This window comes from Mesitornis unicolor, unplaced genomic scaffold (assembly GCF_000695765.1).
Source record: "Mesitornis unicolor isolate BGI_N332 unplaced genomic scaffold, ASM69576v1 scaffold21117, whole genome shotgun sequence".
NCBI classification, from domain to species: domain Eukaryota; kingdom Metazoa; phylum Chordata; class Aves; order Mesitornithiformes; family Mesitornithidae; genus Mesitornis; species Mesitornis unicolor.
The window spans coordinates 1-25,756 of record NW_010197337.1 but is presented as its reverse complement, the minus strand read 5'-3'; the positions used below and the strand labels follow the sequence as shown (position 1 = coordinate 25,756).

The window sequence follows — 25,756 nt, the reverse complement described above, 5'->3', positions numbered from 1 at the left end:
AGTGCCTGCACAAAGGCAAAAGAATCAGAGCCCACAAGAGCTGATTTGGGTCATCATCTTAAAAAAATGAAATGCAGTGCATTTTGCCCACGTTTTGACCATGTTCATGGTTTTGTATCTACCGAGCGGCAACATTTAAGGAGAGCAAGTGAAATGGAAAGTTTTCAGAGAGTTATTGTCATCTGGCCAATGCACAGTAACGTTTGTCAGTTCTAATCAAGACGGCTCAAATTCAAACGTCAAATACTTGCAACTATCTGATCAAGAATAGATTACAGATAGGGGATTATTCAATTCCTTGTTGAACAACCTAAAACAACAACTCTGAGAAAAATCACAAATAATTCTTGAGTTGTCTGTGAATATAAAAAAAAAAAAGTTTTCAAATAAATTCTCTGATCTGAATTATAGACCCATGTACCCAATGATACAGTTCCATAATCCAATTTTTAGTACCATCATCCATATCTGTTTTCCTGTACTATTGTCTTGGCTTCACAGACTTCTCCAAAAATATGTTTGTCCTTCACTAGCTAAATAAAAAACGTTTTGCTGAAAAGTTTTATTTGAAAGAAGCACACAGTATAGGTCTTTTCCCATTCTATGCATAACTTCATTCAATTTCTACACATTAATTTAATTTAATTTGATTTATTACACTGTCTTCTGATGCTACAAAAGAGGCGCACTCAGGGGATATGGACCAGACACTAAGAGTTTCTCACCAGCATCATATGCATGTTCAGCAACTCATTAACGGAGATTAGAGACACTGCTGGGTGGGAGCAGAGAGAAACCTAACGATGCTAAAGTAATGAGATGACTACGGTCTTCTTCCTCCTCACCTACACCAACTGCTGCAAATCACAAATTAAAATGCTGTATGTAATAGGTGCCCTAGGGAGGCCCCTTCATTACGGACCCCCTGCATTAACCTATTTAACAAACAGAAAGTCATTTCTGTACCTCTAGACCGAATGGAAGAGTGCTGCATCACTGAAATTCGGAGAAGCCCTTGCAAACAGATACTGCTTTGCCAGAGAAGACCTCAGAGAAACCTGCAAACCAGAGTTAGGCCCACGTGTGACTCACCCTGAGTTTCTCAAGCTCCAGCTCAGGCCAGCAGCAGTTTGTTACTTGGGTTAGTACCACAAAATCTTCTCACCAGAAACAATGGCTTTTTAAAATGGAAAGAAAGGACACTCCAAGGGGTTCCCAAGGTGGGCTTCCAGTTGCAGAAAGAGGTTGGATAGCCACTGCTCCCGGCTCCCCTCCCAAACAGGTTCCTCCCAGGCCGCTCTCACAGCACAGGCCTGCACCACAACCGTGCAGGAGAGGTGGCATGGGAGGAAGACGCTGGAGAGACAAGAAGTGGGACAGAGAAGGGCTAACACCTTGTTAACTTCACCCACTGCCTATCAACATATCAGAGACAAAGATGCATCTCCAAACTCCACGCTGCTGGAGGGAAGTTTAGGCCAATGGGATCCCACAGGCTCTGCTGGCAGCAGCAAAGTCCTCGTCATGGAGGACAGCACTGAAAAACATGGCCAGCTCCCTCCCACTGCAGTTAATGGAACTAAAGCTCATTTTTGTCAAGGGAAAAAACAGTCTCCTTATTAAAAATGTCTCATTTCTGAGCCATGCAGAGCAGCACAGAACAGCTCAGCATTACACAGCAGAGCACAGGTTTGTGAGGGACGTGGCATGTTCAGCCAAACTGCGGATGGAGGGAGAGGAGGAATCTCAGCTACCTTTAACGTCTAAAGAGAACTAGCACACTGCAACAAGAAGACAGCATCATACCAAAAAGTCTGGCAATGATATGAAAATGAAGGGGATACACAGAAGACCCGAAGTAGCCTTAATCAACATTATCCAGGCCTAAATGAACTGTTGTTAAGAAGACAATACATTGGATTTTGTCATTTAACGGAGTCCAAAAAATGTCTTTTTAATCCCTTTAGGCATTCAGAGGCAATACTGAGCAACGTTGCCAGGCATAGATGACAGAATGACTGGATAAATGACTGGATTTTAGGATACAGAGCTGAATTCTACAAAAGATGCTTAAGTAAATGAAAACACCAGCATAATGCAGCTATTCTAAATGCTTTCAGCAGGGCAGTTACTTGCACAGCATTTTGAACTGTATAATGCCATGCATTAGTGTAGGCCTTATGCTATTTTACCCATAATTGATTTGTCTCACCATTTCATATGATTTTTTACTGGCTTCCCACTACCAACTGACCAACTATTTCAATTAAACACTTTATGCAACTCTGCCACTTACTCCAGCTTTTATTCAAGAAAACAGACCACTTATTGCAATTAGAAACTAGTTAAGAGAGCATTACGGGAGGAAAAAAGGAAGAATCTCCCAACATATTTTTTTTTTCCTCAGTAACTAGAACATGTACAGAGTAATTGAAGTGAAAAGGGGGACTGAGAAACTTCCAATATCTCGTTGAACAATTAAGCGAAGAAGAGAGACTTCAAAGGCACAGCTTCTTAAGGATCATAGCCACGGAGAACAGTTTGATCAGAGATCAATGAGCATCTGCCACGTTCTATGTTTTCCTTCCGAGTCTCAAGCTGGAACACAGCAATGGGTGTTGGCAGAGTTGTGACAGTGTGAAGGACATGGTGCTCCTCAGCAAGGCAAGGCTTCATCTGCACAATCACTGCAGGACTGGACTTTTATGATCACACACCAGAGAGACCGCTCAGACCAAATTCAGAGACAGCTCTTTGCTCTCCACTATATTCTGGCTGCGTCATTTTATAACAAAGTTTGAGGGCTTTTGCCTCATTTTCACAAACTTACAAGAAAACCACATACATTTTAAATGTATTTCAGGAGAATCCGTGCTCTTCAGACAAAGCAGATACCATTTTATTCTGTCAGATTCTAATGCCTCATAAATGACACACTACTTTAACTGCTTGCCAATTAACCCCTCTTGTTATAATCCTGAAATTGTTTCCCATGATAAGTACTGAGCACCATTAAAAGAAAAATTAACTACCGCAGATATAATATCTAAACTTCCATGATTTTGCCACTTTTGAGATGATAGCACAGTCTCACTGTGACCAAGGACTGCAAAATCGTGCTCCATGTAATTGAATCTAAAGATCTGACAACACTGACCTTTATCAAGAAATGAAACTTTTGGCTGAGGTTCAAGCCATGCACAAGAAATTAGCTCTTGCTGGTTGTTTGTAAAAGTCATATAAAAATGTACTTATTCATTATTAACAACTTGTAAACTGAGCAAACTGCAGGTCTCAAACTGCTGCCAAGTAAAGTATTACTTAGTACGACCATTTCCTTTACATCTAATTCTTGTATTAATTTTGGCAGCACAACCGAGCAACCCTTCTCATGATTGTAAGAGGGTTACAGTAAACATTCAGACTGCACACTGAAAGCTGAGGACAGAAGAAATGCTAGGGGCCAGATTAATTTTGTGAATGCCCATAGTGCTGCTCGCCTCAGCGGCAGCCCTAATTTAGTACAAGATGTGTAAAAAAAAAAAAAGGATTTTAGGGAGCACCAGGCCATTGGAATCCCTCTGTTGTCGTGATACGGCCAGCAGTGACGACACATGAGCCACCTCCTTTAGGATAAAACAGAACAGAAAGCTCCAAGCAAAATCGCAGGTAATATCAGCATCACAGTCAACTCAGAAATCTGAACGTTTAAGAAACATTCATTAAGGAGCTGTTGTAAATAATCCCAATCACTCTGCAGCAGAATGCCATTTTAAAAGCAGGCATGGAAAACCACGGGGCTTTTAAGACTGTACCTTTACGTACCTTTCTTGTTCTTGCATACAGCTTTCAGGATGCGGTTGCCAGGTCCACATTTTCCATGGTGAGTCACACAAGCTCCTTCTGACACAACCCACTCGTAACACACTGGGTCTTCACAAGGAATGGCTTCGATTAAATGCGGACAACCTGCCAAGGTGCCTACTGGATCCACCATCACTTGCCTTCGTCTCATTTTAAAGCCTGGAAAATAAGAAACCAAATTAACTGGATTAATAAACTGAATTAATCTAGCAGCAAGAGGACCATATAGGGCATCAGGAACTGGAGGATATAGACACAAGAGTACAACTTTTACAAACTGAACTGACTTGGACTGCACTTGGCTGTATGTGCCCAGAGCCCAGGCATGCAAAACCTAATAGCGCCTAAAGAATTCCAACAGCCCACATTTTTCACATTTCTTTTTCTCTTTCATCAGTATTAGATAGAAATACACATGTCCAAATACAGCAATTTGCCTCTGATGCATATATTAACGTAATAACAACATTAAGATAAAAAGAGAGAAAAAGTTAAGGAATTGAAGACAGAAAGGACATCTATATTCTGCCTGGGAATCCACTAATGACAAGACTTGTTTTGAGATACCACAGAGCAGTTTACTAAGAAATTAGTATTCTGCTTTATGAAGGTGTAAGGATTTCTGATACATAATGCATAGCAGACCTCTCTGAAATGACATCCTAATAAATTGGAAGATTCAAATGTAAAGTGGAAGAAAAAGGTTACAGAAATAATGAAAGAATTGATTACATAATCTACCTCCTTCTGAATAAAATCAAAAGTCATGTTGCTGTATAAAACGCAGAACTAATACAAAAGTATCTTTCAGCATGTTTTGTCATGTAAATGACAGAATTCTAAGAAAGGCAGGAAAAAAAATACACAGTGGTCTTTCTCAGAACAGTCTCAGACAAGGGGCAAATACACAGCATTAGTGGAGGCCACACGGAAATGCCTTGGCCACAGAAGAGAAAAGAAAATGAAAAATAAAACATTCCAGAGAATACAACAGCCTGAACTTCCACTGTTCTCAAACCAACAAAAAAGAAATCATTCAGAACAATTTAAAAATGAAATTGTTTTGCAAATGATCGTATTTAACCATTTGTTAACATTTAATGACTTTTAAATTTTAATTTTTTTATTTGAAAAATTCCAACCGGCTCAAATCACTTCAAAAACTTATGTTGTTTCCAGAAAAGTGTAATTTCCAAAGTCTTTATTCCCTGAAGTGAACTCCAACAGCCACCTTTTCAACTTACTTTGTAAATAAACAACAAGTCTCATAGTGTTGTATCAACGAACACCTACGCTGGTCAATTAAGATCCAGAGGGGGTTAAATTATATTTGCATCATCATCTTCCAGGAATTTAAAACTCAGATACACTTCAGTCCTGATGCCCTTCAACTTCACCCAAACACTGCCTTCCACATCACGAAGCAGAACCTCTTAGAAGGGTCGGAGAGGGACAGCCTGGCACTACGGAGGTTTGCAGCTCCTATCCCAAGAAATCCTTCTTTTTTACATGTTCAGGGCAGTATAAAAGGATCTGAATTGGGCTGAAAATGTTATCATTTTTTTTCTTCTCCCACAAATAACTGCAAAACACTTTAAAAGGTCATATTCCACTCCTGCATGCGCATCTAAGAGCTCCATCCTATGTTAGATTAATTTTAAATAAACATTAAGCTCCCAATGTAGAGAATTTGACAGCACTGCTTTTGCAATCTTATCATAATATTCCATTCCCTGCTTTAGAGCCCCCAGTGCTGCAAAAGCAATGTGTAAGAGCAGCTTTTACCTCTTCTTGCGTGGTGGTCCTGGCAGTTCTCGTGCAGGCAGGGGCCCCATGCGGACCACGCAGACACTGCGCACTTGGCCGGGCAGGGCAGGTCACACAGCTGGGACGTGGAGGGAGCAGGACCCAGGCAAAGCTTCCCATCGACCGGCCTGGAAACTACGAGGGGAAAAAAGAAAGGGAAAATAACCCAAACAGGGCTGTAACTTTACCCTGATGAACTCTGAGAGCTCTGGAGTTTACTGCTGGCCTTTGTTTTCCATAATGCACCAAAATCCAGAGCTTTTTTAGGGTCTTGTCTCCCAGAGCAAAAAGTTCATCCTCTGTAGCAAGGCATGTAAAGTTTTTATCTAAATCATCCACATTCAGCAGGCCAATTAAGGCTATGTTTAATGGTAAACGGGTGCTTTAATACTCAATTCAACACTGATTTTCTACAATACAGGAACAAACTGCGCTCTAATCCCCTGCATTTATGGCCAAGGAGATGTCTTCACACCATACCAAAGAGAAAGACGCATAAGAAGAGAATACCAAAAGCTCACACTGCAATTGGGAAATCTCCCCATCCCCTTCAGGGGTGCTGCCACCTCTAGATTACAGTGGCAGGGATGAGACCTTTGAACTTTCTTCATCTACTTCCAATAAAATTGAGCAGTGCTCTGCGTTTCTTCTACAGAGACACATGCAGAAAGCATCTTCCCTGGTGGGAGGCGAGACGTTCACTTGAGTCGCCTGCATCCAAGGCATGGATCTCCAAACCTCTTCATCCAAAACATGAGCTGATCCCAAATTCCACCAAGTATCAGTTCAGCTGATAACAACAATAAATTTGGAAAGCTGATGCCCTTTGTATTTGCATTTATCATAAGAGATTTCTAGTTTCAATTAACTTCCCTCACCTTTTTATTCGGGGCAGAGGGAGGAAGGAAAAGACGGGGAAAGACTCTTAAATCTGTCTTCAGAGTCATTATACGATACTGCATTTTAATTACGGTATGGGCTGAATTTGGCTGTCTCTCTAGATAAATCAATATCAAAGCAGTCTTTCAAAAGGCAAAGCTTGTTTGAGTTTACTCTGCCATGGTATTACCAAGACTTCATTAATTTTTATAGCTACTGAATTTGCTTTATCCTCATTTTGATTTTTCATGTCTATATTCCTTTGCTTCCATGCATGGAATTGACTTGAAAAGAATTTATAAAAATATGCCCAGCATATAAGTAATCTTTTATTTTTCTGATACTTTACCATTTTCTTTAAAATAATGATGTGAAGAAAAGCACAACTTTTTTTTTTCAAACGTAAGACTTTACTTCTCAAAATCCCAGTAAGTTTTGATTTGCACGTCCTGAGTCTGTGACTTAAGACCAATATCAGTGCTTATGACTCCAGCTTATCAGAGTAACAGGATTAAACAAGAGATGTGATTTAATTCTAATCTGAAAGATAATATGTTCGTAAAAAAGACCATTTTCTGAATGATTTCTGAGACACTGTAAGGCCTTTGACACGTTCATTCAGAGATTACCACAAGGCGGCATAAATCCAATCCACCTGAACGCTAACACAAACCTTTTCCAGAGACCCTGCAAGTGAAGTGACAGACAGAATGAGATAAATATTAGAGTTTTACGGATAAGAGTATTTATTTTACCTAGACATCTCATGCATGGCTTAACCTGCCTTTCAGCATAAAGCGTTGCAAAACTGTCATTTTTGGAGAATTCACTTGAAGAAATGAAAGGAAATAAATTTGAGTGCATATGGTCAACCTAAGGAATAAACTCCAGTCCTACTCTGCTCTAAAGTCATCGTTAGCAACGGCTCTTTCCCCCTCACCGATTTTTAGATTGTTTCTATATTGCAATTTAGCTTCCTAAATGTGGAAGCCACCAGATAAAGCAGGTTGCTTCTCCTGCCTTGAAAACTAACCAGCTCCAAACGGTGGTGCCCAGGGTACTTTAAACTGAATTTGGATTAAAAAAAACCAAGAAGAATTGACCACAAAAAGCTAAAGGGGCAGGTTTTCGCCATCCTAAACTCATGGAAGACTCCTTCCTATTTTGAAGGAAAACACTGCCTTCCTCTCGCTGCCACCCACCATCCTGCTCCTCCTTCCCCCTCGGGCTGATGCCCTGTTTCTTTCTAGCACTGGGAACTCTTTGCCAGCACCAACATCCTCCTTGTCACTAGAACAAAACTGCTTGTCTACCCACTTCCTTAAGTGATTCTATATATTCTGCAAAATGTAAATCAGAAAATACCCAGACTGTTCTAATCAAATACCCAAATATATGCTAGGTTTGTGCCAGTTTATACTCACTCTACACTGGCTACAATCCTCCAGTGAAAGTCTTCAAGAATAAGAGAAGAACAAAAAGAAAGAAGTTGCATTAATGAAGGTATATACAATAGCATCCTTTTCCAAAACTAGGGGCATATAAAGAGCCCCATTTTTCAGCATGACAGGCAGCGACTGCATGGGCCAGCAGAGTCTTCTAGAAAAGAGTTTCACCTCTTCTTCAGCAATGAGATTGGCAGTTCTGATTTCCATCAGTCTTATTTAAAAGCTTGATGTAATCTTCTATTGCTATTCTTTCATACTCTAATAAATACCTTTTTTTTAATTAACTGTAAGGTGGGATTTTTTTTTTTCCTGAGAATCTTTTAAATGCCAAAATTCTCACACACTGCAGTCTCCAAAGAGGCGCAGACAGCCTGGCTGGGCATGCCCTGTTCAGGAAAAAACGTACATTATGCCTATGAAAAATGAACACCGCTCCTTGGACTGCCTTTACATACACAGCCTTCTGGTTTTGCTCAGTAATTGACTTTGCAATGGCATTTTCCTACGTTCATACAGAAGAAGTGCTTTTGGTGTTATTGTTTTCCTTGGAAAAATGTCGGCCACTTTTTTGGGAGAAGGGAAAAGACAGGGACGAGCAGAGTGAGAGGGGGAGGCAACATTTCTGATTCAAGTAGCAGCTTATTTATGACACTTGTTCGTACCTTTTAAAATCCTGTGTTCTTCCCAATCTATCGAACAAACTTGAAAAAGCAATCAAGTACTAATCTGGGAGCTTCTGAAACATTGCACGTTTCTATAGCTGTTATATTGGATCTATCCTTTATAAATGCGACTACAGCTGTTCCCAGCACCAGCCTCTGCCTCGAGTTTGAATTTTACTATTTACTGTTATTTTCAGGTTATTGCTACCAGCAGGAGATAATAAATTGGGTTCTAAAGTTATCTCGTTTCCCTATATATTTTTACTGAGGTAGTGATTTGGGGGGAGAGGGGCAGAGAAAATCAGCTCTGATATGATTATTTCCATAATGTAATTTTAAGCCAATAAATAAATTACCTGTGAATACAGTCCTATGGACACATACTTGCAGGCATACACACCAACACTGCATAGAAATGCAATGACGGCCAGACAGAAGGAGAAATGTATAGGACAGCATTTTGGTTGCAATAATTCCTTTCAAATCTAGTTCTTCACTCCTCAGGAGGTTAATAACAGTTTTTTCCCTTTGACAATAAAAAAAAAATCCAAGTATTTCTGATATTAACACCTATATGAGACATTTTAAATATCATCAACGTATCTGGAATACACACAGAGAATATCAGGGCTGCCTCTTACATACTGGTGCAGCCATATTTGACCTAATATTCAATTCTCAAGGCAATAAATCCAGATTTCCATCATCTCTTTAGGCAAGACTAAGCCAAATTAGTGATTGCCAGGGCAGAAGAAAGGGATGGGATACTTTTGTAAAAGTTCTTACTGCCTTTGCCAGGGATTTAAAAACCAAAGATGCTTGGATCAATAGGAAGGGAAATTACTTGAGAAAATCACAAAGGGATGAGTCGTGTTATAAAAACACCTCCACATCTAAAACACAATAGAGATAAACCCACCACAATATCTGTAATTTCTCTAACCTGAAAGACTTGTTTGTGTAGCAGAAACAAAAGATTAGATAAAGGAGAAGTGGTGAACTTAATTTAATTGGCCTGGAAATGGCACCAACCAGTGCATCTCTCCATGAAAGCGCCTGATGCACCCCATGCCTGATGGCAAGGGGGCCGCTATGCTTTTCAGAAGAATCAATTAGTTTTGAAGCCACGAGGCACAAAGTTGAAGTCCTATTTTCAATTAAAATCTATTTAATAGACAAGAAACAAAGTATGAATAGAAGGCTAATCACAGCACGAAAGAGGGTTAATAGCGGATTGCCAAGAGCAACAACGGTTTAATGTATTTTGGAACAATAAAGATCCTCACAATTTTATTGAAGTGACACAGATTATTAGCACTTCATGGCATAGAAAGTTTCCCCATGTCCATATCCTCTGCTGAACAACAGGATCCTGATCCCGACTGGGATATTGTGTTGTTTCACTACAGAATTTGTAGAGATAATCAACAGAAACCACCGATCACATCGGACGTGATGATCCTTACAGCTCTCTTCCAGCTCAAGATATTCTATAACTCTACGATCTGGCAAAAATTCAGAGTAATCATGGCCTTTCCACTGGGGGATGACTGTGCAGGCCAGAGGTGACAAAAGTCATGAAGTGTGTCCAGGAAAAACAGTGGAGACAACACAGATGCAGGGATGCCAGCGAACACAACGATGGGAAGGAAAAAGAGGATTTTGTTTGAACCTTGCTGGCTGCTGTCTGGGAAAGGCCCCCAGATGCTGGAAGTCACTGGGACAGACCAGCAGAGAGGGTGAGTGAGGCCACAAGGAAAACAGGGAAGAAAACCCAAAGGCGGGGTTGTATTTCATGAAACCCTCCTGAGAGTCTGACCTTTGCCCATCGCCAACTTAGCACTGACTCAACGGGAAGAAGCACAAAGGAGCAGAAATGTGTTTTGGGAATGCCGTATCACTGCAGGAGCGCTGCTATCACAAGAAACGCACCACTATGGATATGTTTGTGACACTGGGACATGGTGGCCCAAAGCTGAGCTACGCCAGTCCACTCACCCCATGGCCATGCCAGCTTGGATCCTCAAAGCAACAGGGCTGCTCCACGCAGAGCTGGCTCAAGTTCACAAACTCAATTTACCTCTAATTTCTCTTGTTCTAGGACCAGACCCACCACCACTGGCTTCGTTATCTCTCCCTGGTGCCTCAGTCTGTGGTGTAGCCTTGTCCATACAAAACCATTTATTTTTAAATACAACTCAATGTTATGGTTTGAAGACAAAGCAGCTCCCCATCCTGACAACAATAGGACAAAATTACCCAGAACAAACCATCACTGTTTTGAATCAAATTAATCCCATTCCAGTGGCAGGAAATAAAGACAAAAATACAAATGCAATTAAAATCTTAGCTTTCACAGATAAAAACCCTGAACTAAAACATAGTATCTCACGTGAGCTGACTGGACAGCATCTTATTTGCTGCATGTTAAAGCCAGCTACATAAATAAAAGAATTTATAAAGAGGTAAATATTTCACGGTCATATCAAATAGCTTGTTGACAAAAAAGGCATATTCTTTATAAAGCACCTTTCAAGAAGACACATTTCTTTCACTGTCAAAGTCTTTTTACACATTGTTCTCTTCCTTTTACTTTAATTAGTTTCTAGACATGAAAGAACTGAAAACATTACACCTCTGAAAGACATTAGAGAAAATGTTTTCCCCTAATGGATTCAAACTAAAATTTTTGAAATACACATTTAAACACTACTGTCAAGCACCACAACGATCTGAATAAAATCATTTCCTCTCTTGCTTTTAAAGGGTTTCCCCCAAAGAAGCCAGCTGTTACATATTTATTTTTCCATTATGTGTGTTGTATCTCATAAATTCTGCTCAGCATTTGGTGAGCTTACAGATCAATAACTCGGCATCCCAGCAATACAAATCTGATGCAGACTCGCCTGAATACATTCTACGCTTCAGAGGTCTATCTCTCATCTGTTCGAGTCAGTTTGGTCACCCCAGTGATAAATAACCCGTTTGGGATGGGGGGGATTCTTAGAGGGTTTTGTTTCCACCTGAGAACATGGGTTTTGTGTATTTGTGCTTTGCTGTACCAAGAGCAAGCCGAAAAGAGCTGGTTTTTACACCGCTGCTGACCAACAGTTCTCTCCGCCCTGTGGTCCTAGTCAAGTTTTCTCATTACCAATATATTCTAATCTATTCCTTTTCAATTTCATAAACCAGACAAGGACAACAGGGTTTAAACATCAAAGACCCTAAATTCCAGTTTCAATAGAGTAAATCAATCTTCTCATTCCTGCAGCTTCACCAGCAAAAATTTGAAAAACTAAAAAAATAAAAAAGCAGTGTGTATTTAATACAGGCTCGTACTCCACACAGGGTTTGTATTCCTTTCAACAGTGCATATCCCACGCCAACTCCTACAGGCAGCTTATCTCCATCAGCACAGTCTTTTCCCAATAAATACACAGGACAGTAACAGCCATAAATGACAATAACCTCCACAACCAGCTTATGGTTCTAAAGAGTTGGGCCTGGTGGCTCCCAAGACCGCTAGCACCCAAGGGGATGGTAGCACCTACAAATAGGGCTGCTCGTTGGGATTTCTTCCTTCCCAAAAGCCCTTCCATAGTTTATTGAACAGACGCCATGTGTAGCAATTTGAAGCACTAATGCCCCAGAAAACTCACGTTGGAGATCACGATTCGGAGCAGAACAAAGAACTCGCAGGGAAAGAAAAGTGGCGCCTTCATTAGGAAACAGAGCAGAGACGGCAAAAATACATGTTTTAGAGCAAAAAAAAGGGCAGAAAGAAAGGGATGACAATAAATACAAGATATGAATGAAAGTTCTCAAATTCATCTCTGTGCAACTCCAAGGAGCCACTGCTTTCTGCAAAACAAGATACAGTGCCAAAACTTCTCCCATATGGGAATTAAGAACAGTCTGAAAAGTTGACTCATTAGATAAGAAAGGAATAGACATTTCAGTCTACCAGCAGGGAGAAAGTTCAATATTTTGTGGAAAACAAGGATAAAGGCCATAAAATTAACATTTTGAGACTCGTATAAGTAGGACTTAGACAAAAGTACAGGGGAGCACTTTGACTTTCAGATTATTTGGAGATTCAGTCAGTGAAGAGCGTCGTAAGACAGAAATACATAAGGGAATACACACAAGGATGGATCAGAAAGTAACCATTAGAACTGAAAAGGTACTTAAATATTTACTAAGTCTTGATTTGTAAACAGACTAAAGGCTTTTTTGCTGCTACAGCTGGTGACATACAAGTTTATATTGAAGAAAAATCTGATGTACGATGAACCAGATGAAATTGCATCCTAAAAGTAAAGCAAAAATGGGCATAGGCTGGTGAACCACAGTGGAATAAGTCATTCAAGAAATTATGTCCATCAGGTGAGGGCTGAATATCTCTCAAACGAAACAGCGGTTTAAAAGTAATAGAGATTTCTGTAAGGAATATTTCTGCAGGATAATTTTAAAAATTATCTAAGAATAACAAAGGCACAACTCCTTCACATCCCTGCTAATGAAATCACAGGTCAAACAGAAATAAATAAATGGAGATAAATACGATGGAGACACTCATTAAGGAAAAAAATTGTAAGCAAAACTTTAGAACCTTGTACAGGTATGAAACTTTAATGTGGATTTTCAGATGGAAAATAACTAAGATTAAGAAGATAGGAACCTGCAATGATTTGCTGGTGAGAAGGTAATAAGAGATACATTTTATTAGCCAAGTTTACTATACCAGGTAGAAAAATAAAGAAGATTCAAGGAAGAACAGCATTTCAGAAAGGTCTTTTCAGTCCTGTAATTAAAACTTCGGCAGACAGGCTCCAAAAAAACACTATAAGAAAATTCTGAAAGTGAGAGGCGAATTGGATCTCATTCAAACACACAAAAAAGAAAAAAACGTCAAGAAATATAAGCATAAATTTTATGAAATAATGACAAGGCAGGCTGATCCCTAGTTAGAAAGTTACAAAAATATGGAGAGAAGCAATCCCAGTCACTAGGGACAGTAGGTAACTGGTTCAGGGAAGAGATGTTTCAGGAGAATTTTATGAAGGATGCCATTCCCCAGACTACAGATAAAAGAGTTACAGTCTCCAGATAAACCCAAAAAGCAATATTCAATTAGAAAACCAAAGGAAACTCCCTGGACTTCAGGAGAGAAGGTAAAAAATACCCACGGAAGGAGATTAAACGTAGCAACTTCATACGTTTATTAATTGTTTGAACATAAACACAGACTCTAAGAGGAATTTTAATTCTCATATTATTGGACTTATTTACTGTGACTGAGAGGAGAGTTATATTGTCAAGCAAGGAGAGAGATTTCATAAACTGGTCACTGCATAATATTTTTCCATACTTTTACCAAATGCCCTTTTTTGTCAGTACATGGGGGATTGTTAGTTAGTGATATTCACTCAAGTTAATTAAAACGTATTGTGGAAAAGCACATCTCAGATAAGATTTTTGTGACTGCTGATTTTATAAAATGTTCTCTCAATCCAGAAAAGCCCACTTACAAAAGAGAAGTAAATACATGTGTCCCATGTTAGCTATGTCTGGCTTTGAAAAGAAGTTGAGGATCTGCATTTCTGCTTTATTTAAAAGAGCTTCCATACAAGTGAACAGATTTATACTGAAAAAGAGGTACGAAGAAGGGTAACCACCACTGTGCCAACAGTTTGTTCCAGACATGGGACACCCAGGAGCAGGGATCAGGGAGCATCCAGAGCTGCAGGGCAAAAAGGGCAGAGTGGGGCTGCACCATAGGTACACCTTGCATATTCTCAAAATTCATCTCCTCCTTAAAAGCAACATCATTTCAAACATGTAGATTTGATGCTTCCATCTCTAGATATCAAAAGAATAAACTTGAAGCATTAGATGACCAGCTCTCTGTGAAAATTAAGCATTATAAATTTAAACGTGTTAAAATTCAATTAGCTACTTAAAGAAAAAACACAAGGATCTGTATAAAGCCTGTTATGTCACAGTTCAACCTAAATTAACAAAAGCATCACAACTGAACAGAGATGTAGTTTCCCTGAATAGCTAACATCAAAAATAGTGCAGTCTCATAACCTAGGTGCCCATACGTTGGTTTACCTGCACACACAGAAATACAGATACCTGAATGATGCAACACTAAACACATTTACCAAGTGTTCCCTGCCAGCTCGGTCTAGATGTAAAAGTCTCAGAATGCAAGAATATTACAAAAGACTCGGAATATCACAAAAATTTGAAGACCTTCTGCCTCCAAACACTCATCCCCCATGTTAAACCTATAGACGTCCTTCTTAAGGCCTAAAAAATATTTAGCTTCACTTGGATCAAAACAGGGATTTCTTTCTTAGGTCACCCCTTGGGGGAGAGAAGTATGAAATCTTATCAATGCATTTCTGAAAGTAATACCTGAGTGAAAGCTTTTCATTTCCAGTATCAAGTTGGAATTTTATAATCAAAATATAGAAAGATTTCAGCAGACTTAATGTTCTGAATAACTGATATATAAGGACTCAAGAAAACGGGGGCTCCCTTTCTAAATATACAGGCTTTAATCAAAGAATAAATAGATGGAAAGACTAAGCAAACGAAAAATGGGAGAGAGATCCTTGGAGGATAAAGGAGCTTTGAGCAATATGTACAAATACATCACAGATGGTACCTGTCTCCAACTAGGACTCAATGTATTTTATCTGAGAATGCTGCTGGAGAGACCACAGGACAAAATCTTCTTTCACATATGTCATTGGGCCTGGGTCCAAATTCTCACTGGAAGTAACCAGAAGAATAACAACTGTGATGGATGGTAATATCCCATTAGACTCGCTTGTTTGATTCCTGAATGATCCCTTTAAGGGCACTCAGGAGGTGAAGAAAGAAAAATTACTGTACTTTTGATGGTAGCAATTATATTTGCTTATACATAGAGGGATTAACTTCCTCATCTTCTCCTCATCACTGGAAAAATGGTACAATAAAATATTTGATGCCCCAGAGAGGAATAAAAGTAATCTATCAGTTCAGATTGCCAGAAAAGATGTCATTCCTTATTTATTCAAAGAACAAAAATTGATCAGCTAGTAATGAGACACACTGACATCACTGGATAGAGAGGGGTAATAGGGAAGACTTTCCCTCTTTCTGTTTGCATGTGACTATGTTTATGGGACTAAGTAGTCAAAGGACTACTGCAAATCTGCACTACTGCCTTGGAAGCAGTAATTTATAGCCTGTGCAATTGCTCTGTGCATTTGGTTTTTTCAGGTGCCTATATGATTTCTATTTTTTTTTAAAGAAAGGGTTAGAACTGTAAAAACAAGGAAGAGGCATCCCAGTGTTTTCTTTTTGTTGAGGGGAGGGCTTGTAATTTTTAAGTTGAACTGAACTCTGAACAAGGGAAAAACCTGCAGGTGACCACAGACTGGATATATAACACCAATTCTGTTATGAATTACGTTGGTGGAAGGGTTTCAGATGCACTTCTCTAATCTCCTTGAGTAATTCACAATACTGAAAAGGAATAAAGAAGTGTGAATGAAGTCAGTTAAAGCTTGTGGCTCACAAACTTGCTGCAAGGTGGCTGCATGGGGCACAGAAATGGTCAGAAAGATTAAGACAGTCCAGAAATGTTACCCACCTCTCAGCAGCAGCACTTTTCTGACTTGGAAAGTCACCTGCATCCACACTCGTGCAGAACAACAGATGGGGGTTTGTGTTTGAAGAGCAAGGTAGTGCCAGACGTTTGGGAGAGGTGAAGCGGCAACCATGCATGGATTAGAGACAAAACCATGTCTGGCTTTCTACAGTCTTGGAGTCTGTGTGCCAGGACACACTGGGTGTCCAGGAAACATTTGCTTTGCCTTTGTAAGTAAATAAATCTAAGATATGATACTGTGTTATTATCTTACATCTCTGCTCAAAAACATATCTGCAAGAGCACTACACAGAGTAAATAAAACAGCCTAAGATGAATTATTCATCCTGCATCTGTATCTACTCATTATTCTTCTAAAAGAAAAATAACTCACTTCCAGAGTCCAAAACCCGTCTGTCTGCTCAGAAGTTGTGACAATATTATTTTTGCTTTCCCCTTCAAATCACAAGAAAGATTGTGTATCAGTCTGAAGCAGCGGCTAAAGCCGTATCTGGAATGGAGTGTGACATCTTTTTTTTATACTCTAAATCAGGACTAAAACCACAGAGAAATGGATTCAGCTACCAAGGGGCTGGGCTAGCCAACACACGAGAGAGGAAGAAAACTCAACCCCAAGAACAATTTAGCTCCTTCATCTTTCAAAATCGCCCCATACACTGCAGAACTGGTATCAGTTCACCCAATAAGGTCATGGCTCCTGGCAGTTCCTCAGGACCCTGAGGACCATGCCATGCCTTCCTACTCCCTCCAGTGCCGAGCAACACCTCCCTATGAAAGCACGGATACAATGAGGGCATCAGCCAGCCAAAGCCTACTAATGACCGCACGTTATCTTTTTTCATTCCTCTCCATTCCTCTTTCTTAGATCTCCTTGGGCCAGATGATTCCTAACAACCCTACGCACCCACCTTCCTTCAGTCGGTGCACCCCGAGCTCCACAGTGATCTGGACGCAGTAGACCTCCCGTGTTTGTATGCCACCTCCACAGAGGTCTACGTGCTTGTGGTGACGAGGGTCCTGCTGGTCAAGAAGGAGAGACACCTGGCAAGCTTTCCATTCAGAAGTCCTCCAGGCAAACCTTTGGGAATAAGAAAAGACCAGGTAAAACAAGTTTTTGAAAAGTCTATGGGTGAGGGAGCGGTACTTCATTAGTTGAAAAAATATAATTGGTTTAATCTTCATAGCAGCACTTTCCAGTTCAAAACAGGGAACATGTTAAAACATTTCAAATGTTAAATTTACAAAGGTTAAGCATTTGTTATTTGTCTGGAATATTTGTGTAAAGTTTTTCACATAGCGCTAATCTCCAAAGCATTCTGAAACACTAAATCATCCTGACAAACCCTCTGAGCAGGGTGCAAAGAAGGAATGAAGATTAAGAGGTTTGATTAAGTGTGAAAACTAGTTTTCAAACACGTGGCAGAAACCACTTCACCACCTCTCTCTGCCAAGAGCCAAACACCTCACTGAAATGCACTTAATAGCTAAAACCCTACATATGACAACAGCGGTGCAAGCACCAGGTAACAGCTTTATAAACACCTCGGGTACTACCAATTTCTTCAAGGGATTGGCTCAAGTAACTCATTTCTCTCATTTCAGTTTCCAGAAGCTGTGATCCACAGCAAGTTCTAGATAAAAATATTTTTGTTTTATATTCTGTTCCCACCTAAAAAGCATCAGTGGTTTTCAAGGAAGAATAATGTTCTCGGGTACAGATATGTGAATGCTGTACAACTGCCATTGGTACGTACTGGCTTAAACACCAGGGAGAATTTATTAAAACTCTAGGGAAAACAGTATTGTGTATTAGTGGAGAGCAAAAATGATTCCCCCATCTGAAAACATAGAACATGTTTCTAATATTACAGTTTCCACAGGCATAACCCATTCTGATTCACAGGTCACGGTATCAATGGAGTAAATAAGAGCCCGAAGTGTTCCTGAATGCAAATCTTAGGCAATATTGTTTTTATAACCAATCTGTTCACACTTCTGTTGCTTTATTCCTTTGCTCCTCTGAATTTCATAGTTTACTTTCTCCATACAATCTTTGGGTTTTGTGTAACATAAACTATGTAAAATAATCGCCTTCTTTTATCCCCCAGACAGATGCTCTCTCCTTTTACGGCAGATCCGCGGCTGTTACAACTACGCATGTTTGTTAACCTGCTGACTGATCGCTGTGAGCTCAATGGGGCCTCTGCAGAAAAAGCCTTCCACCTCGTAACTTGGTGTATTCTCCACAGCAAGTATCTGCTCCTGACTACAGCTATGCAAGGAAACGTGCGTCTCAAAATCAGATGAAAAATAAGTACATTAGCTTGCCTGAGCACACATCAGTGTTCTCTTAACTTCTTATGTTGTAAATACGAGCATAAGAATGATTTCCAGCCACAGAGCACTTATGAATTTTGTAACATACTCATGGAAAACGCTAGTGAATACTGCCAATTACTTCTAATTTACAGGTACTTTTCAGATGAGCTGTCATGCTCTCTGAAATAATATACAGAATCATGTGCAAATTTGGATACACTCACAGGGTTCATTACCAACAGAGAAAACACTAAAGCACACACTTTTCACAGGACAAGCATGAAATACTTGAACTCACACAACATATAAAGCACATTCCTTCTGGGAATTCCTAATCACATTTTTTGGGCCTGGAGTGTTAAATGCAACCTTCCTCTTAGCATAAAGGCAATGCAAGGCGCTCTTCATCAAACACCAGGTGAAGAGGATTCCTCCTCCACACCACTTCAGGTCTATGCTTTCAAAACTAGAAGCTTAAAAATAGGACACACACATCTTTCTGCAGCCATGGAAATGGTTGTTTTAGGGAAGTATTTCTTGAAGCAGTAATTGACTGAAGAAAAACTGATTATCCATATCTGGCTTAGGTAGTCAGCTGTGAACTCTGGATGCTAAAGACTCATTTCCAGAGGTGTGAGCACCTGCTTCTCCTATTCAGCGTGAGCTGTGGTAGCTAACACCTACAAAAATTAAACCATCAGTGATTAAAATTACGCAAAATAACTAAATCTGAGCTGAGAGGTAATTAAACTTCATCAGCCCTAAATCTGAAAAAAAGAAAAATCCCTTCATGTATTTCCACAGCGTAACTGGATGCTGTGCTACACCGCGGAGCAGTCTTTAATGAGCAGCTATGGGGTGCTCCAGCCAGCATTTGCCTTTCCTAGAGCAGCTGAAAGCCCAGCCCCATCAGCCCCCCAGCTGGACATGCCCTAAGCTGTCTGCAGTTTTCTGGTACCAGATCCTGACCCCAAGCACCAGTTGTTGAAAAGTTTCACATTTTCGCAGCCGTTAACAAGCCCGCTACACCAGAAACAAATCCGAGGGATTGCTGTCCCACTGACTGGGAAACTTAACCCAGGACCTTTCCACATGGAAGCAGTGACCTCAGACAGCTTCGTGGCTGAGCCTTTGTAGGGTTTTAAGCAGCACAGCCAATATTTGGTGTTACTTTGTCCACCCATGGACTACACTAAAGGCAATGAGAATTAACATTACTTAACAAAGAGAAACTGGCTGTATAATCTCTATTTAAATGTGATCAGAAGCTTGTTAATAGCCATTCATGAAGAACAGAGACCACAGGCTGGCAAATACCTGGGTTTTTTTGTAACTTCAGCAGTCCCAAGCCAATACTCGCAAATTATTAGCAATATCTGCAGCAGGTTTACGACACAACTGTAATTTCTCCAACTGAATGAAGATGACAAAAGCCACCAATGCCACTATGGACATTTTTGTGCCAGAGCAGACCATACCAGAGATGTGCTGTACCAACATAAAGCTAAGAAGCCAGTGCCACCCAGCCATCCCATTCACCTTCCCTAGAGGGTGAAGAGTGCGATAACTCGGAGAAGGAAAGGGACATTATACTCTTGGAACATCAAAGTTGGCCAGCTTCAGTGTACCCTTGTGATCTCTATGCCAAAACCTGTCAGCCACAACAATTTCAAATGTCAATGAATTTGACATCTCATTTTAACTCCTATCAAAATCACATTCAACACAAACTCAGTACAGTCACAGTCCTAGTTGTGATCCATGTTTACCTACAGTCCTCTTACTATAGCTAAAAAAGTCTCACAGCCTTTCCCTTTGGCTTCCCAATAGGCTCGTTCCACTTTCTGACGATGCTGTTTGAGTTATAGGAGGTCTAGCTACTTCCAAAGACTGACAGACCCCACTGCCAGCGGTTACAAGACTAGCTAGGCAATGTCCCAAATGGAGACCTCCAGAATCCACAGTCTTATACCACAGTCTTATATTAGTCTTCCTGAGAAAAGGGGAAAGCAAAACTGCTAGTTTAGAAACAAGGTGGGTGCTTGAGGAAACTAGGAGGGGACTCAGCTGATAAAGCTGAACAGCTTTTCACATCACAAGCAGTGCTCTGAATTTCCCTGCCAAACACTCAGCTGAGGCAGCAGAGCAGGTCCCACAGGTTTCTGCCATATCGAGTCAAAGCTCTTGCACTGTGACACCAAACAGCAGCCACGGAAGTGCCCAGCATGGAGCTGCAGAACCAGAGCTCCATCGTGGATGGGTCTTGATCCAAGAAGATCCTGACCAGCGAAGGGCAAAGGGCTGAAAAGCAGTGTCACCACCACTCCCACAGCATAACCCCAGCAGCCTACGAGCACAGTTCACCGCATTTCCTTTCAAGTCTCCCCTGCTTCACACTAATCTCACGCCTTATCTTTAATTGGGACACATAATGGGCCTCATTTACAAAGTGATACCATCACACCTGTATCTCAGCAGTAACCTCGAGCCTTTTGAAAAAATCAGGTCTTAAAACTTTCCCATTTTCCATCATTTAACTTCTGAAGAGCTTTGAATTTCCAACAAAGCAAAGAGTGTTTTTTTACTAAATCCCTGTCTTGTAACATAGCAACCACAACCAAAATGAGAGATTTAGAGACGTAATCATAATTCTGGAAAATCTGTCTATTCCCAGTGAATGGAAAAGCAACACGTCAAGGATAACAATGATATAATATACTGGTTTAAAACTGATAACTCAGTGACAGCCATGCAACAAACAAGTGCTCAATATCTTTCCGATGTATAGTAACCTCTAGGGCTCTTTAGTCTACAGGACTTATGATCTTAGCACTTGCACAAGTTTTATACCTGTATATATCCATTCACTTTAATTGAACTATCCCAAATTTATATCACAGTAAAAGAAAGCAGAACCACCTCCTATGTATTTAAGCTTTTTAAGCACTTAATCTAATCCCTTCAGAACAAATAACCAAAACTAAAACAAAGCACAAAGCTCTGGAGTCCTACACACACTTAAAATGTTTTATTACCTTGCATTTAAAATATTGATTAAAGAAGTTATTCTGCACTTCAGCCATAAAATTAAAAGGCCTTCCCGTCCAACAGCAAATTCACACTAACTGCCATGTACCTGTGATGGGACCTTTAACTTGCAGCCTTGGCATGGACATAGAGGTGATGCTCAACAGACCTGTTGTGAAGCTAAAGGTACTTTTTCCCCCTCTGGATCCTTTCAGGAGGCTGAATAAAACTTCACCATCTCCTCCTGCTGAGTACGATGCTGCAGGCGCTGCCTCTCGAGTTGCTGCTCTTCTCTGTTGGTAGATGCTTTGGAAAATTGTTGCCCAAAGAATAAAGCTAAAGGACAGACTGCTTGTCTTAAATCAACCAAAACATTGCAAACAGCAGATTTCCGGGAACTGGGAAAGTAAATCGGACTCTCACCTTAAAGGATTTTAAGACTGATCAGATTAGGCAAACACAAACCAGAAAGAACGAACGAATGGTTTGTGTTGAGACCAGACAAATGAAGGAGAGAGCCTTTTATTTCTGCTACTGAATCTGCTTAAATTCACCAGCTTCTTGTAAGAGGAAGAAAGAAAAGCTAACTGTCTGGTAAGCCTCAGCAAACCACAGATGAGGTGGTGTGCATTTAAGGGGAAAAAAAAAGCATAATCTTTGTAGGTATTACCCTGCAAAGAAAATATGCTCAAATAAGGAGAACAAGAGCATCAAAGACTTCTTACATTATTTCACAGGGATTAACACTTCATCCCTCCATGGCTGACAGTTACTGCTTTCCAGTCTGAAGTACTTCCAGCATCTTGGTCACCACTTCCCAAAGACCAACACCAAGTCACCAGACTGCAAACTGTAACATGGACCAATAATGTCCTATACCAGCTGCTGACACTTAAAGAATGTACTTAAAACGTTTGACCTCTGTTCATAAATACGAAATTCAGCCCTCCCCAGTCTTACACCTGGCAGACCCACAGCACATACCGCAATCTTGTAGCTTTTCATCCCTGCTCATTTCTGCAACATTCAATGGCCAAATCAAAGTCTACAAACCAGACACTACTGTAAAATTCTCCTTAACACCACGTAGTGCGAGAAGGTCACAGCCCACCACCTGCATCTTGAGATATTACATCCCTAGAAACAACCATTAACTAAATACCAGAGATAATTACATTTTTTTGCAGTATTTTCAGTTAAGTGGCTCTATTAACCTGCAAGTCTTATGTTATTTTTCATCAGTTTATCCTGGTTCACGCCGTTACTTCACTGGAGGTGTTGCCTGAAGGACTGCGGATGCGCAGGTGTGGCAGGATAGGGAAGGTTTAAAAGTTCACAGGCTCACAAAAACCTGGGCACGGCAGCGATATCACTGAAAGAACAAGAGGTTTCCTTCTATAGCAAGAACGGCACCTCCAGAAAATTATCAGTGTTATGCAGGCTCTCACCTTTCGGGCTCTCCTGGCTCCACACCAAGCCCCTACAATCATTTGCACTTCAATACAGCGCAATGTCAAAGAGGAGAACGGAGGAACGAGGGACAGGCAGACGTCTGTGCGCTCCCTGATTAAGCACCGGCCCGTCTACCCCGTCAGGTGTCACCTTGCACCCACGCTCCTGTACAAAATCAGCGAGACAATGTGTTAATCTATCGTCTTGGAAATTGGTGTGCGCTTGGGCAGGAGCAGAAAATCACTCTGCGAGAGCTTTTCTGTAGGATGTAATCAAGCAACGGAGTATTTTTTTTTTATACTTCCTCTCTTCTGCTAGCAGGGTGCAGAAAAATGATCAGCATTTGATTCTGAATGAACCCAGTGATACATTTGATTTTGAATGAACCCAACGCTCTTACAGGTTACGCCTTCCTAATGTATCTTGCAAAGGCTTTATCAAAGGTTCTGGTGGTATCCAGCAAAGCCCCGGAAACCCAAGACTTGAGCACTGAATAGACCTCCTATTAAACACTCATTCACAGAAAGGGAGACTCTTCTGCACGCATATACAATTTTGTTAATCTTGAAGCACTTTACAGTCAATCTCAGAACGCATCACATGAAAAATTAATCAACACCGTATCTTCTTTGCAAAGCAAACCAGCAACCCCCTGTGCCAGCCTGGCCAAGCCAGCAGGGTTTGCAGACCAGAAAGGTGAGATCCTCACCTTCTGCCAGAGCAAAGACAGCCACAAAGCGAGCGAGCACTCAGGGACTGCAAAGTTTCCCATTTCAAGAAGGGCCCAGAGGGAAGCTGAGTAAAGTCCAAGCTATTACCTCTGATCAGTTCCCATTTTCCTCAAGGAGGACTGGGAATTTTTCACGGGGAGATGAAGGAGAATCATTAAATCTTATGTAAAAATTACAATTTCAAAGCCAGTAAAAGCAGAGCCACAGAGCAGTGTTCTGTCTCTCTTCAGCCGAGGAAATTCTCTGCAACAGCAATCAGTACGAAAGCCCCTTCAGAGAACAAGAGTATCTGCTCTCAGTGTTCAAAGTATGAAAATACAAAGTGTAGTGGGCGTAATCTGAATTTAATTCTATATATAAGTGTAATTATTGTAATAGCAATAACAATAATAGCAACAATTACAAGAATATTACTGACAATAAATAATACCGCTAATCATAGTTAAAAATGATCAAATCAATGATCTTTCAGACACAGAGAGAAAGCATCATGTGTGTCCCTCTCCACACACACACACCAAGCAAGGAAGATTTGCTTTGGCACATCCAACAGGGGCTTCTTAACTTCCAAAAACCGGGCTAAAAGCACTCGCTATACCTCGGACATGGGTGCAGCAGCTCCTTCCCTCCCGCGCTGCACGCTTCCCTCTCCTCCAGCTCTGGGCAAGGCTTCCCGGCGCCCATCGCCACGCTCCGCACCTCACGGCGCCGGCTCCGAAATCCCGGGGCGAGCTCTCCCCAGCCGCAGGACCACGAACAGGAGCTCCACATGGACCACTCGGATGTTTCGCAGTCTTTGGCAATGACACAGGACTTGAAGGTGACTGGAACGGGATCCTGCACACAGAGGCTGCAATAAGAACACGGAGAAACAGCTGAGGGCACCTTGCTTAATAAATGTCTTTGGGTTTTTTTGAGTCAATACCCTGAAGAAGAAATCCATGGTCATTTGGGGTCAATCAGAAGACCTGTATCAACACCAATCCAGTGAAAGAGGAGCTGTAATGCAGAGCACATAATGCATTTCCAGGGGGTTCTAGGTGCAATCTTGCATGCCAAGTACTTCACAAATAATATAACTCACTTATTTCAAGTTAAAAGAGATGTAAAAGGCACTATATTTGCTCCTATGCAGTTCAAATTTCACAGTTTACCCAGGACAGAAGATAAAAGCTAAGCCCAAAAGTAACCCTGCCATTGGTAACCATTCCTATCACCCCCCACACAGGACTAGCTGTCCATCGTCTGTCCATCCATCCAGGCGTCAGCACGTCCTGCTGAGCAGCTCTGCTCTTCTAAAAGGTAATCAGTCACACACTAATAAGAAAGGAGTTGGTTCTGGAAGGCTGTTATCAAACAAATGCTGTCCAACACGGGCAGAGGGTTTCGACATGAGGATGTGATCCTCATTCATTCTGTAACACATCAAGACACCACACAAGGCCCAGTGCAACGGAAAACCAGATTTTTGAGAGCTGCCAACAGGTCTGATATCAAGACACAAAGTCCCAGAACAAAATAAAGTCCTAAATTTACAACAGCTTTTCACAATACAGAAAAGTCTGGCAAAGGCAGCAAATCCTTCTGGGAGCAGACAAACGTCCAGCCTCAGGCCATCGCCCTCCCTTGCTCCTCTGCTGCTTCTGCTCCACCTCACTCCAGCCGCAGATCACCACAAAGTCATCACTCATCTCCCAGAGTGGGAAAAAAAAACCCTTTCTTGTCTCTCAGGAACCTCAGACAGCTGAGGTGACAGCGCAGGAAAGGATGCACCAAAAAAGGATGGAGGTACATATAAGCAGAGGCATCCTTGGAGCATCACAAAGGACCAAATGACGCCAAAAACAGATGAAACACAGGAAAAAAAAAAGGGACCTGGGGGTCCTGGTGGCCAGC

General features: G+C 41.0%; 1 protein-coding gene across 1 annotated transcript in view; it reads right to left on the bottom strand.

Annotated features, from left to right (window-relative positions):
* LOC104544042 (thrombospondin type-1 domain-containing protein 7B-like) overlaps positions 1-24,710 on the bottom strand; it is a gene marked incomplete at both ends in the record, with an annotated part of 63,809 nt that extends 39,099 nt beyond the window's left edge. The window contains 4 exons of the mRNA XM_010188785.1: positions 3,826-4,023; positions 5,650-5,805; positions 17,240-17,409; positions 24,459-24,710. Coding sequence (XP_010187087.1) covers positions 3,826-4,023; positions 5,650-5,805; positions 17,240-17,409; positions 24,459-24,710 — 776 coding nt within the window. The remainder of the gene's footprint in view (positions 1-3,825; positions 4,024-5,649; positions 5,806-17,239; positions 17,410-24,458) is intronic.
* Positions 24,711-25,756: the final 1,046 nt, after the last annotated feature.